Source organism: Lichenostomus cassidix, chromosome 2 (genome assembly GCF_008360975.1).
Source record: "Lichenostomus cassidix isolate B80296 chromosome 2, HeHo_3.0, whole genome shotgun sequence".
Taxonomy (NCBI): Eukaryota; Metazoa; Chordata; class Aves; order Passeriformes; family Meliphagidae; genus Lichenostomus; species Lichenostomus cassidix.
In genome coordinates this window covers 21,049,607-21,064,689 of record NC_139482.1, presented here as the reverse complement: position 1 = coordinate 21,064,689, position 15,083 = coordinate 21,049,607, and the positions used below count along the sequence as shown (strand labels likewise).

Below are 15,083 nucleotides of genomic sequence, written 5' to 3'. Positions count from 1 at the left end.
CCTTGACAGGTTTGAGAGGTGGGTCTGTGGAAACCTCATGAAGTTCAACAATGCCAAGTGCAAGGTCCCACATGTGGGTTGAGGCAATCACAAGCATAAATATAGGCTGGGAGAAAAATGATTCAAGAGCAGCCCTGAGGAGATGATTTGAAGGTGTTTGTTGACAAGAAGCTCAACGTGAGTCAGTGCTGTAAGCCTGCAGCACAGGAAGTCATATCATGGGCTGCATCAAAAGAAGTGTGACCAACACATGGAGGGAGGTGATTCCACCCTCTCTACATCTCTCTGGAGTGCTGCATCCAGCTCTGGGACTCGCAACATAAGAAAGATACCTCTTGGAGTAAGTTCAGAGGAGGGCCATGAACATCCGAGGGCCAAAGCACCTCCATTATGAGGACAGGCTGCACAAGTTAGGGCTGTTCAGGCCTGGAGAAGATTCCTGGAAGACCTTACAGCAGCTTTCCAGTACCTGAAAGTGGGCTACAAGAGAGCTGGAGAGCAACTTTTTACAATGTCCTGTAGTAATTGGATGAGGGATAATGGCTTTAAACTGAAAGAGGAAATATTTAGATGAGATATAAGGAAGAAATTCTTCACTATGAGGGTGATGAGAGACTGGAACACGTTGCCCAGAGATGCTGTGGATGCATGATCCCTAGAAGTACTCAAGGCCAGGTTGGATGTGGCCCTGAGCAACCTGGTCTAGTGGAAGGTGTCCCTGCCCATGGTAGGTGGGGGTGGAACTAGATGATCTTTAAAGACCCTTCCAATCCAAACCATTTTATGCTTCTATGTATGTATACTCAGGAAGACTTTTTAATCTCAAGTTACAATGATGTACTTTTGTAATCAGTTATAACTAAACCTATGTTAGTAAAGTTCATTCATTTGCATTAAAATTTCATTTCTTCCAAATTGAATTGATTCAAAAGGAGCTGTAGCAACTCCAGATACACTAAAGAGCATGCAGGAAAACAAATTTGTTAAATCTTGCTTTATTAAAATTATTTACTCTTCTCTTCCTTTCTAAGAAAACATTTCAATGAATAACACTTCAGATGTGCTTAATCAGCTGGAAAAGGACATGACAAGGTAATTAAATATTTCTGTTTCCTCTTTTTTTTTTTTAATGTAGGCACACATTTTTAGTCAAGCCATTCTTCTCTTGAGGATGTTTTACGCACTCTAAACAACATAAAAGCAATGATTGAATAATATATGTAACTAAAGATTGGTACATGAGATTATTTGAGTCCCTGGGAAGATTCTTGAACATTCCCAGCCATTCCCAACAATTTCCCTGTAATATCTTGCTCTCACCCAACCTGTGCCCATTTTAGGGGTGATCTGTATCCCAGTGCAGTCTGTATTGACTTCCTTCTTTCTGTCTTACTCTAAATTTGTAAAGAGTAATTGTTATGATAAAAAATAATATTATCATCTGTCAATTCCTTGAGCTATGGTGATTCACTTGCAAAGAACAGTTAAATTGTCAGGTAGTACCTACTTTGCTGCCAAAGCATCAAGTTCAGCTAAATCACTCTCCACAGCTACCTGAAACAAGGTTGTAGCAAGATGGGGGTCAGTCTCTTCTCCCAGCCAATAAACAATAGGGCCAAAGGAAATGGCTTCAAGTTATGCCAGGGGAGGTTGGATGTTAGAAAAAAAGTCTTTGTGGAAAGCATTGTCAAATGTTGGAACCGAATGTCCAGGGAAGTGGTTGAGTGACCATGCCTCTAAGTATTCAAAAGATGTGAGGAAGTGGGACTGAGGGACGTGTTTTAGTGACAGACTTGGCAGTGCTGAGTTAATGGTTGGATTAAAACATCTCGAAGGTCTCTTCCAACCTAAACAATTCTATAATGTTGTGAAATAATCTAGACTGTAGAAAATGCAGATTTAGATCATATACTACCTTAAATCTCGTATACTAGAGCTGGAAATAGCAGAAGACAATAGCCAGTGGGTGCTTCTGCTACAAAGCTCCATAAAGAAAAGATCAAATAAGAAACACAAGCTGCTAATGGATGTGTTTTGTTAAGGGGGTTTATTAACCATTGTCCATACACTTGGTTTATGGAGGATGTCTAAAGTTAATGTGTTTCTTGTACCACTTCAGGTTCTTTTCTTCAGGTTGAACTCTATTCCTCATTAGATATTGAAAAATATCTGATGTGCTCTTCAAGGCAATTGTCTTTTCTGAAGAGAAGGAGAAGATAAGGCATTTGCTGTAGTAACTCTTGCTGGTTTATATCAAAGTACATTATAATTTCTGGTACCAGTGGGACTGTAAACTTAGATTCAGTAGTTAATTTTGTAATTTAAAATTTCCCAACTATTTACACCAAAAAAACCCCCAAAACAAAACATACCCAAACTATTCTTTACTGTAAAATAAATGAGAAAGTTAGGAGAAGGCTGCTTCTTAAAAATTAAGAACTTGCATGTAATGAGAATGAATTGACAGGGAATTGGCAATTATGTTTTATAGCAGATTATGGAAACACAGAGATTTTTGCTTCTGCAGCATATCTGTCAGTCTCTGACACAAATTCAAGTAATGCATACAAACCTTCAGTGGAACATACTTATTCCCAGTGATTTGAAAACAAATTTGAAGGCAGAATTGCAAACTAAATAATCTGTGCATGGGTGAAGTTATGCTAACTGTTCTGTGTTTAGTAAATACCTGATGCCTAGTTGCACAACATTTTCAAAGTCTGTCTCATGTTTATTCTAAAAGAACTTTAAAAATAGTTACTACAAAATTGCTTTATGAAATTGTAGAACTTGTTTTGCCCATTATTTAATTGGTGAGTGATCTCCCCTGTTCTTATCTTGACCCATGAGCTTTTAATTATATTTTTCTCTTTCAAGTCCAGCTGAGGAAGGGGAGTGATAGTGTCTTCAGTGGGCACCTGCCAATCAGCCAGAGTCAAACCACTAGAAATTAACTCTGAAAATACAAGTACTACTAAAAAGCAGCCCAAGATTCTCTTCAGAAACAAACTCTTTACTGGGAAGTGTATTACTTACTGGAAGCACAGGAATGGCTGTTCTTTTCCAAAGTTTCTAGAGAGAGCCTTGAGGTAGCATTTTCACTGTGGGAAAGAAGAAGCTCTTTGCATCAGCTCCCTGTTTTTGTAGGAACACCTGCCAGCAGGTCAAATAATAATAGAAACTGTTTGCAAGGTCAAAGTTCTCACACAGGTGTGTTCAAGTACTGAACGATACATGTGGACTTAGTTGAGTTTGTTACTCAAAGAGTTTGCCCAGACTCAAACTATTTCTCAAAAGAAAAAGTGACTATTTTACAATGCAATTTACTCTCTGATAAGTTGCAGCAGTGAATTTACAGAACATATTTCATGAGCATGGAATCTGGCAAAGATATGAATCCTTTTTGATACAATTTGTCAGGGAACATAGTCCAAGCATAAATTAATTCTTTGAAGTGATGTAGCATCATAAAGTAATTGTCTAAAGTAATTACTGCTGAATTTAGAATCAGTGCTCTTGGGTTTCGTTTGAAAAGCTTTTTTTTTTTTTTTTTGTTTGAGTTTTAATGGAGCTGAATATGACTGAGGTCAATATTCAACTAACCAGCATTCTGTTAGGCATTAACTTGCTTTTATTAAACATTTTTGATTAAGTGAATTTCATAATGAGCCTACTTTCAAAGTCCCTAACTAAACTGTGTGGTATCATAGCCACAAGAAAAACTGGAATAAAATTTGAGAAGTTTAATTTGTAAATCCATTTTCTCCTTAGAGCAGAGCATCTGCACACAGATTCCTGCAATTTGCTCCTGCCAAGTTTCATGTTTCATGTAAAATCAGTGTGAATAACTTGGTGAAAGAGTGAAGGTCACAAAAGTTCATAAGAGGTCATATGAGTTAAGCTTTTTGCTAATTGTTTACTTTTATGTACATGCAGTATTCTTGTAATTACAGGTAATATACACCATGAGTATTTAATCATTGATTTTGGTTGTGTTTTACAAATGGAATCCATTAAGTTACATTTTTTTGATTCAGTTCTGGTGTAGGTTCTCGTGTAACTGATTTTGGTGTCTGTTCTGCATCAAATCAAAATTTATTTGATTCTTTTTGAACAGTTTAAAACTGTGACTTAAATTTAGTTCCAATTTGAGAAATATAGTGGTTCACACACTCCTGGTTTGGATTTGACACCCTGCTCACAGGGTGTCACAGCACAGGGCTGAATTAATTAAAAAGTAAAATATCAGTTACAATTAAAAGAGCCAAAGAATTTTTGATCTAATGGCATTTGCTTGCAGTAGATGTACATATAGTAATGCTGTATTCTCAAATCAGGAAATATCTACTGCATCCATGCATATATATATATATATATATATTTATATGTTTATTTATCTAGACAGGCATGTTGTGATTTAAATGTGTGTATAACATAGATACATGTGATTTGATCTGTCTATCTGTGTTAAAAATGCTGGGCAGTTTTTGGACATGACACATCTAAGTGAAAAGGGTATTACATCTGAAATATGATTCTAAATGAATCTTAGGAGAAAATGCATTCTAAATTTACAAAAAAGAAAAAAGGTAATTCCTGTCTAGCAATAGCTTCCTTTTGTTTATTGAATTTTTTTAAAACATTAAATACTGTTCATAGAAATCTCAGCAAGTTTTACAGCGATGTGTAAGTTCTAGTACAAGTATATAAACTCTAACTCAGGTCAAATAGAAAAAGTAAGCATTGAGCTAAATTCAGACTAGCAAGGTAATTAAACCAATTTCCGACAATCTTGCCTTTTTTCATTTTTTTCTTACAGATATGCATACTACTATTCTGGAATAGCAGCTGGTGTTCTTGTGGCTGCTTATATGCAAACTGCATTCTGGACCTTAGCAGCAGGTCGGCAAATAAAAAAAATTAGAGAAAAATTTTTTCATGCAATTATGAGACAGGAAATTGGATGGTTTGATGTAAATGATGTGGGAGAACTTAACACTCGTCTTCTAGAGTAAGTACACTATACCTTTCTCAGTGTTATTCTATCTTGTTAAGAATGTAGGACTTAAATTTTTTATTTTTAAATTAAATTATTTCATTGTGAAATGAAGTTTGCAAATTTTATCAGAGAGAGTTTCAGGGACTGAATTTCTAATACTTCTGATACAGGTCTATCACAAAGATGTCAGAAAAACATTTTGTTAAGTTCCCTTGAATTCCAAGGATGACTAAAACCTATGGTATTACCCCCATGAAGAGAAAACAGTTCATTTCTGGGCACACTGAGGACTGAAAAAGTTGCTGACTTGGGCCAGCAGTGTGAGCAGTTTTAACTGCATAACTTTGCCTACATGAAAGCCTTTATCTTTTCTTTCCAAATAGCCCACATTTACCAAACAGATCAAAAATTTGGAATTAAGAAAGTGAGAGTAGCTTTGCACTACAGAGAATTTCCACACAAAAACAGGTTTATAGCATTACAGTTTCACAAGAAATATAAAATTTTCCTTGGCCAGTGCTTTACTTTGAAGAAAACTGTTATGGGGAAGTAATTGAATAATAAAGATTGCCCTCCACACAATTGGAGTGTGTGTAACAAAAGCCCATGTAACAAAACTGGAAACCTTTCTCTTGCTTTCTACATTTTTCTTCCTCTCTGGATGTAATTTGTTTTTCAGTGATGTCTCCAAGATTAATGAAGGAATAGGTGACAAGATTGGATTGCTTATTCAGTCACTAACAACATTTATAACAGGATTTGTTGTTGGTCTCATAAGAGGATGGAAATTAACCCTTGTAATACTAGCAGTTAGTCCTGTCCTGGGACTTTCAGCAGCCCTCTGGGCAAAGGTAGGTTAACTTACATTCAGTGTCAGGTTTTATATTAATGACAGATAATGAAATTCTTAGTGAAGATAATTAAATTGCAGATAATGTAATTCTTAGAATGTGTTGCTTAGAGCAGTTACAGCTTTAAATAACACTTATGTACACAAGCTCTTTGATGAACTTTGTATCAGTACACTCACGCTCAAGGCCAGATCAGATGGGGCTCTGAGCAGCCTGGTCTAGTGGAAGGTGTCCCTGCCCATGGCAGAGCAGCTGGAGCTAGATATCTTTAAGGTCTCTTCCAAGGTCATTCTATAATTCAATGATTCTCTGTAGTCTGAATATTATAATTCCCATCGATTGACAGACTTGTTTGATTTGAAGCTGTTTCTGCTAATATAGCACATACAGAGAAGGAAGCAAGATATATGTGTAGAATCCACACCTGTCACTGTTTAGCTACATCTGTATAAGTACTTTTTCTCTTGAAATTAATAACTGCACCTCATGGAAAATAAGACAATAAATTAGAAAAAAAACCTTTGTCTCAGACACAGAGTTTCTTTTCAGAGTTGTTAACAGCTTTGGTAAGAAATTTTATACAGGCCTAGATGAGAGAAGGACCTAATTACTGTGGGATTAGAATGATTTATATTTGTAGTTTGCAAGTCTTCAGATGGTGTTTAATTTCCCTTATGTTTCAAAGATCATGAAAGCTTTCTCTGTCTTGAGTGAGTATATTGCAGAAAAGGTAGGATTAGAGACATATGTACCATGTGTGTCTACTGGCTGAGTCTTCACAGACTGTGGCCATGTCTTCCCAGACTAAGCTATAGGGCCCTCTGGCCAAGGTAGCCAGAGATGAGAATGAGCTAAGGAGATCTGCCTGAGGAGAACCACCAGCTCACTATGAGGAGTCTTCTTATCTCTTGCACCAGGTGAAAGCAGAGTGGAAAGCCCAGCCCCTAGTTGTTTACAATGTGTAATGTGGAATTATTTGATTGAATTCGCAGTATCCTTAAAAATTTGGACATTGGACATTCTGTACCCATGCCTAATATAATCAAAAGGCTTCATATTGGGAGAAACTGTCATAAAAGCCATTATTTAAGTGCTTGAGCTTATTCTGGTTTTCCTATGTCAAAATATTTGGTTCTCTATTAGGTTCTCTCTGCTTTCACTGACAAAGAACAAGCTGCATATGCAAAAGCAGGTGCTGTTGCAGAAGAAGTTCTGGCAGCAATCCGTACTGTAATAGCTTTTGGAGGACAGGAAAAAGAAATTAAAAGGTAAGAGCAATATTTGGTTTCAGCAGCAGATTTCAAAATAGTAACTTCAAATGGTTTGACGTTTTCTTGTATGTTTTCTCTTGAAAGTCTGGTGCTTTCTGCATTTCTAGGTAATGGGAGATTGTCTGTTAGAGGCTGTTACAAGGTTTGCTAGATGTTGAAAGACAGTTGTTTTTCTAGAGTTGATATATTGTCTCTGCATTAAAAGGTATGCAAACTACTTCAAACATCCCACAGGTAGAGCTTTAGACAAAAGAAGGCCCTGCTCTCGGAAGAGGTAATGATATCCTTGGTAATCTGATTGCTCAGTAGTTGTGAAGGTGCTAATGAGCAATATCTCTATTTTCGCTATGCTGTAAAACAAAGTTCTTGTGATATATTTTAACCTTTTGTCTTGAGTGGCTCACAATTAAAGTTCACTAACCTGCAGGTTATTTAAGGAACTTAAATGCTACTGCCTGAACTGCGATGCCCTTTTTTTTCTATATACCAGGTTGACTAATGTTGGCCTTTTTAGGGGTTACCATAGAAACTCCAACTGTCTGACTACCGAGGTTACCTTTGTGCAATCTTAGGGTTAGATATTTTATGCGTCTAACTGCTGTACTTTTTGAACATTCTGTTTCTAATTTATCCACAGAGTTTTTGGTAGTGTACATACCATGGTGACATACCATGGTGCTGTCTGCTGTGGTACAAGTGTGAGTCTATTTTGAATTTATATCTTTCTTCCAGATACCATAAAAATTTAGAAGATGCTAAACGGATTGGAATAAGAAAGGCTATTACAGCTAATATTTCTATGGGTGCTGCTTTCTTACTGATATATGCATCATATGCACTGGCATTCTGGTATGGAACTACTTTGGTCTTACAAGACGATTACACTATTGGGAAAGTTCTTACAGTAAGTATTAATGAGTAAATTCTCAATAACAGTGAGAAATAATAAAGAACACACATTAAAGTGTTTAATGGGAACGTATTTGAGATTAATGAGAATTATGTCCCAAAACTGGCAAAGTAGCATCCCTTCTTCTTAACATGATTTTCGCCACAAAAACCTACATGTTGTTTCTATAGGATCTCAAAATCTAAATGAATACAAATAAAACCTATTTTATTTTCAACTGCTCCTACATATTTTCTTATTTTCATAAGAACAGACTGATATAGAAACAGTTCAGTCAAAAACTGAAGTACAATACCCTTTCTAGTTGCTATTTGCTCTCAGAGGGCTGAATATATTTTCAGGATGCAGAAACAAAGTTTTTTTTTTAGCAGTTGTGTGGTCTAAGCACATAATTTTCTCAATTTTTTTCTAATGTTTTGCACCATGACAGCTTGGAATCACTTCTCAGTATTTTTGGAAATTGAGGGGAATAAAAATATTCTTGTGACTAGGAAATGTGTCACCATCTAACCAAAGGGAGAAAACCATAGCGCTTCAGTCATATCTTAAATTATTCTCTTGATGTAGCAACCATTCTAGTTTTGTAAGAAATATGAAATAAACTTGGTAAGAAGAATAACTTTGTTAACCATGATGAAACCCAGCCAGATGACCACATGCATATATTTATATGTATTTTTAAACTAACTGTTTTGTTTATGAATCACTGAAATTTGTGAATAATGTCTCGAATATGTGTTTTTGGCTCTTTTGAATCTTTTGTATAGGTTGGTATTCAGAACCTGTACAGTGAAGTTCACCTCTCAGTGAAGTTCATGACCTTGTGTGTAACTTATTCTGTTCAAAGTATTTGCAAATGCTATTGCAAGTTCTCTGTGTTGTAGTTCACTGAATGACATTTTTATAACATGGATGATGCATTATCCCGTGCAAAATCTGTGAATAACCCCTCTTCAATATGATGGGTGTGACGGACTTTGCTCTGACTACTATGTTGTTTTGATCTCTGAGCAGTGTAGCTTAATTGCTTTTATTTTGATACCAGCTGAAAGAAATAAATTGTGCTATTCTGAGAAAAATGTTATTTTTTTTCTTTTTCTGCTGTTTCTTGTTTGCTTGCACTTACTCTCTTTCATTGCAGCAGAGGGATCCTTTGTTATGTTGTGATGGAGAACTTGAGTTTGTATACTTCTAATTCACTGTCACTTTGAAAGCAGAATGATAGTATTTTGCATATCTTTGTTCTCTTGGAAGATTTGTTGACACACTTTATGGTCTTTGGCCAAAGAATAAATTAGTACAATAAATCCTGAAACAGCAAGTGCAATTCTAAATTTTTTGTCATAGATTTTACCAGTCTGAGTCACTTTTTCATGTTTTCTCAGTATGTTTGCAAAATTAATGTGGTACAGTACCTCAGTTCTTAGCTGAACCTTAAAAAGCCCATTTTTTAATGTTTTTCTCTGTTTAAGAGAGACCTTTTCAGTTTTGCTATAATTCTATATTCCTTAAACTTCTGTTAACAGACATGGAACTTCCAGACCCAAAAATTTGTAATGTAAAGAAATAAATATAATTTTCTGCCTAAATAAGAATAAATATATGCCTCTGTAAACATTTCTTTCAGGTCTTTTTCTCTGTATTGATTGGAGCTTTCAGTATTGGACAGACTGCTCCAAGCATAGAGGCATTTGCTAGTGCAAGAGGAGCTGCCTATGTGGTCTTTAATATAATAGACAATGTGAGTATCTTTACCCTTGCTATCATTTCAAAGCTTCTTTTGAAGATAAGAGACCCTTCTTTTTAAAGACAGGAACTAAATTCACACAAAAACTTAATGGAAAAATTATAAAATTATTCTTACATGAGGATATCATCAAAGTAGCAATGTGGGAGCAAAACATCATGCAAATTATATCTTTCAGAAACCTCATCTAAATTTCTTAAAAACCCCATTTAATATCTCTGCAAAATAATGGTGCACTCAAAGACTTCTTGATAAAAGAAATATTGGGGATTTTTTTTGTATTTTATTTTGCACAGGAACCTCAAATTGACAGTTATTCAGAGACAGGTTACAAACCAGACAACATAAAAGGGGACTTGGAGTTCAAAGATGTTTATTTCAATTATCCATCCAGACCAGATGTTGAGGTACTGTAAATGAAACTTTATGTATATTACCGTTGAACCTGAGGGTCATATGTTGGAAAAAAAATAATTTAAAAGCGTTATAAACTAAGTCTTGTTGAAAATATAACGATTTCAGGTTGATTCTCTAATGTATATAAGACTACCCTGTCATCACAGTGATTTTAGCTGAAATTATTTCCACCTTAGTTAAACACGTTAAGTTTCCTGAATAATTTTTTGTCTAAAGCCCTAGTAAGTGTGGCTATGCAAAAAAACCATAAATATGTATTTCTACCGGAATCTAAATTTACAATCCTAACTCATTTATTTGTGTATAATAATAATAATAATGAGATAGTGAGTTTTAAAGTAATTGCAGTGCAGCTCTTGTTATAGCTGTGTCTGAACCAGTTAAAGAAAGCAGATCCAACAAGGACTTGCTATATATGGAATAGAGATCAGAATCTTTATTTGCCTAGATGGAGAGTAAGCTTCCTTTTAAAAGTACTGGCATAAATTCAAAGTATTGATGCCGTGAAGATAGATGACACATGAATGATTTCTGAAAATACTTTCACAGGGTGTCTTTGCACTATGCAGCTATTTCCTCCCTTACCTTGAAGGGAAATCAGTGACCTTGATAAGGTGATCTTTCTTACTTTTGATAGGCAGAAAGGAAAGACACTCAGCTTTTAGCCATGACTTTTACATAGCTTCCCTGTAGTTTGCATGGTGTATTAAAGAAAAAGATGAGGCAACATAATACAGAAATATTGCATCATATTGTTTCTGTATTATATTTTAGTTATGGGTAGTATTATTTTGTCATATGAAATGGTTCATGAGACAGGTAATTGTGAAGTATGTTGTATAATACATAGATACTGAACCAATTGTGATGTAATTAAATGGAAAATTGAGCTGAAGTCATCAGTTATCCAAAATTAAAAGTCACATGTTTATAAATTTTATTTTTAGCAGATTATTCTAGAAATATGAAGGTTATTTTATTGTAGTATTTCAAATTTACCTTGACATTCCTAAATACTGTTATTTTTGTTTTTGATGGACCTTATATGGGTAGATCCTGAAGGGCTTGAATCTCAAGATTAATTCTGGCCAGACAGTGGCCCTGGTTGGTGGCAGTGGCTGTGGGAAAAGTACAACTGTTCAGCTCATCCAGAGATTTTATGATCCGAAGGAAGGCATGGTAAGATACCCCAACTGAGATAACTGCTCTGCGTATCACACTTGTTGAAAGCGTAGCTTGAGCCTCACTGCCATTGTCAATGTTCCAATGACATGGTAAAGTGTCTGCTAAAATGGCACATGCCAGCATGGAGAGAGAGGTTCCTTGATCAAAACACTTAGTAAACAGTTTTTGTCTGCTCTCTTTTGTTCAGGTTAGCATTGATGGCCATGATATTAAGACCTTAAATGTAAGATATCTGCGGGAGGTTATAGGTGTGGTGAATCAGGAGCCCGTGCTCTTTGCCACTACTATTGCAGAAAATATTCGTTATGGCCGTGAGGACGTCACCATGGAAGAGATTGAAAAAGCCACCAAGGAAGCAAATGCTTATGACTTCATCATGAAGCTACCCAATGTAAGCAGATCAGCTCTCCTGCTGAAGTAATTTCTTCTAAGCCTTGTTCCAAATAGTTCCTCAGAAGGAATGCTTATTAAGAGAGGAAACTATCACTGGACCTGTGAATATGCAGAGCTATGCAGAACTTTCTCATAACTATTGAGAATAATGTTAATTTTCTATCTTCAGGCTATGATTTGACAGGCATTTGAAGAACTACTAGAATTCCAGGAACACAAGTGATTAGTCAAATTTAGTAGGTGTTTATTCCTGCAGGGGAAGGAGAAGATGTTACTGTCATTACTGACATCTTTCTTCAGTGGAAGGACTGTGCCACTGAGTGTTTTCAGTACTTGTGTTTGTCTTGTAGAAGTTTGAAACGGTGGTTGGAGATAGAGGGGCACAGCTGAGTGGAGGCCAGAAGCAAAGAATAGCAATTGCCCGAGCTCTGGTTCGCAATCCAAAAATTCTTCTGCTTGATGAGGCAACATCAGCTTTGGATACTGAAAGTGAATCTGTTGTGCAGGCAGCACTGGACAAGGTCAGTAGTGTTTAAAATGAAGCAGGTATGCAGGAGCATAATATTTACTTCTTTTCCCACCCTTTCGTTGAAAATAGAGGCCCGTAAAAACACAAAACATAAACTTTGATTTGGCAAATATTATTTGTACAGAGAATTTTTGAGGTCCTGCAGGTATTACAGAGAGAAATCTTATTTCAAATCAGAAGATGGAATCACATTTTCTGCATTATTAAGCTTAAACCAACATTTTCTTGGTGTAAATACCATCCTCTTCTACAGTAAGACCTTCTGTCTTACTGCCATTCATATTGTTGTCAGTCATGAGGTTCTCCTGGGCCCACTCCTCAGGCCTATCAGAGACCTTCTGAATGTCATCCCTTCCCTCAAGTGGTGAATAAACTGCACCACTCAGCTTGATGTCATCTGTTAACTTGCTGAGTGTGCACTCAGTCCCATTTATCTGGATCAGTGATGAAGATATCAAAGAATATGGACGCTTGAGGGACATTTCTGAAGATGAACTCCATCTGCGTTCCAATAGAATTCCACTGCTTGGGATCATTACTTTGATTATTTAAACTAGAATTTGCTTGATCGCTTTATGGCCTCACAATTAAAATGACAAGCTGTGACATTTGAAACATTAGGTGCAATGTGCTTATAAACATCCAAAGATAGGTATTTAGTTGAAATACAATTCACATGAGATTGTAGAGACTTTTTATTGTAGTCACTTGAGTTAGCAATGACTTAGAACTTAAAACACTGATTTTTTAAAAAGAGTGAGTGTGAAATACTTTCTATTGTTTCTGAGTATAAATTCTCTGTGGATTTTAAGGCTTAAATGGGCAGCTATGGGCCTAAATATAACAAATTCTAGCATTTAAAAAATGGTAGGGTTTGTAACACTCTAAAATTTTATATGTTGAGATTTTTATTCAGATATTTGTGATCAAAATTTGATGTATTTATGTGCCACAGTGAAAGATGGTGCCTAATAATAAATTTCAAACTTAAGATTATATTTCTCTTTTAAGGTACTCATTGAGATACATTTTAAAATTTTTTTTTGAAAGTCATATTTTTCTGTGAACCATTTTAATGTTTCTTTTAAGTCTTATTCAACTCTACTATGAAGATGGACTTTTTGCATTTAGTTCCAAATACTCACATTACCTATTGCTGTTTTTAGGCAAGGGAAGGACGCACCACAGTTGTGGTAGCTCACCGACTGTCCACGGTCCGAAATGCCGATCAGATTGCTGTGTTCGAAGGTGGAGTTATCGCAGAGCAAGGCAATCATGCTAAACTGCTTGAGAGAAAGGGAATCTACCACAAACTCGTTAACATGCAGGTACTTTTCTCTCTAGCTGTTTTTTCATTTTCTTTTTTTTTTTTCCCTACACCCATAGCCATTATATCAGAAGTATGAGAAATTTTGCAGCATATTTTGTTAGCAGCAAAAACCCCATATATTTTGAAAGGAGAGAAGTAATTTGAGAGAGGAGACCACTTGTTTCTGTACAAGCCCTCTTTAAACCCAGAACAGTACATTTTTAATCCTCTAGGTACTTAAACCTAAAAGATTATTTTAGTTTTCTTTTTATGCAGTTAATGTAGAGCAGATGGCTACAGTAGTTTGCTATTCCATTACTTGTTCTTAGTCTGATAAAAGGTAAAATACAGTAGCTGACACTGGAGGAATAGAGCATGCATATTCTAAGCTGTTTAGTCATAATCTTTCATACTGAATTTATTTATAGAGAAAAAAATGTGTAGGAATAGAAGAAAAAGAAAAATAATACAGCAATGCCAAGTGCAAGAATATGTTTTGAACTTATATAGACAGAAAAAAAGAGATTGCAAATAATAATAAATTTCAAAAATGTATTAGTTATTAACTGAAGACCAAAATACTTTGATGCTTACATCTCAATGTCCCATGTGACCATTAAGTTATAGCAGATTTTCATTGTAGCCTTTGTTTTACTGCACAACCACTATGTCCATTAGAGAAGCTGAAACTGCCATCTCAGTACGACAGACGGAAGAGGCTAAACCAGACCAATTAAAATATTTCTTCATAGAATATGAGAATGACTTTGGTTTCCTTAGATTCAAAGTAACTTTTTATCCAAGCAAATGTGATCGTGGAGAAAATAAGGAAATATGAAATGGAAAGAAAATTTAAAAAGATAAAAGAGAAAATAACAGAAAATGGAAAGCAAGCAAAAATAAAAAAACAAACCAAAAACACTAATAGTGCAAAAAAGCAGCAGGAAATGTAAAAAAATGAGAAAAAAACTCCCACAGGTTGAAAGCAACTTTGAATCCAATTGCTATCAAATATATTAGGGGTGGGTAGACATATATTTCTTCTGTCAAAGAGACTGGCAAAAGTACCACCACAGGTAAGGCTCTTTTCCAGGCTGCTCTAATTTTTGACTGGTTTCATCCTGAAACTCCTTGTTCCGTTTAAAGTCAAGAATTGTTAAGTGTGTTCTGCAGTACAGATGGTAATTTTTTATCACTTCATGAATAACCTGTATATCCCCCGAGAACTCATTGTAAAAGAACCCAGGAGGACTGCAAAGGGTTTACACTCGATTTAAAACTTTGTTAGTTTAATTCATTTAAAAAAAAGAGTAGCTACTCTCACTCACCTGTCCTCCACTTACACTAAGTATTTTCTTGGGAGCTGCAAAACTCATATAAGAATAAACCTCTGAAGACAGAGCTCTATTAAATGTTATACAGATTTTCATATCCCCTTTAAAGTGGATATGTTGTTTCCCCCTTACCTCTTT

At 35.6% G+C, this 15,083-nt stretch overlaps 1 protein-coding gene across 6 annotated transcripts in view; it reads left to right on the top strand.

Annotated features, from left to right (window-relative positions):
• The window catches only part of ABCB1 (ATP binding cassette subfamily B member 1), a 50,686-nt gene that overhangs the window by 18,762 nt on the left and 16,841 nt on the right, over nucleotides 1-15,083 (top strand). For all 6 annotated transcript variants that reach the window (XM_085050637.1, XM_085050638.1, XM_085050634.1 and 3 more), the window contains 11 exons: nucleotides 1,032-1,092; nucleotides 4,820-5,011; nucleotides 5,679-5,850; nucleotides 6,994-7,118; nucleotides 7,854-8,025; nucleotides 9,659-9,772; nucleotides 10,075-10,185; nucleotides 11,249-11,374; nucleotides 11,568-11,771; nucleotides 12,124-12,294; nucleotides 13,469-13,630. In XM_085050637.1, coding sequence (XP_084906763.1) covers nucleotides 1,032-1,092; nucleotides 4,820-5,011; nucleotides 5,679-5,850; nucleotides 6,994-7,118; nucleotides 7,854-8,025; nucleotides 9,659-9,772; nucleotides 10,075-10,185; nucleotides 11,249-11,374; nucleotides 11,568-11,771; nucleotides 12,124-12,294; nucleotides 13,469-13,630 — 1,610 coding nt within the window. The remainder of the gene's footprint in view (nucleotides 1-1,031; nucleotides 1,093-4,819; nucleotides 5,012-5,678; nucleotides 5,851-6,993; nucleotides 7,119-7,853; nucleotides 8,026-9,658; nucleotides 9,773-10,074; nucleotides 10,186-11,248; nucleotides 11,375-11,567; nucleotides 11,772-12,123; nucleotides 12,295-13,468; nucleotides 13,631-15,083) is intronic.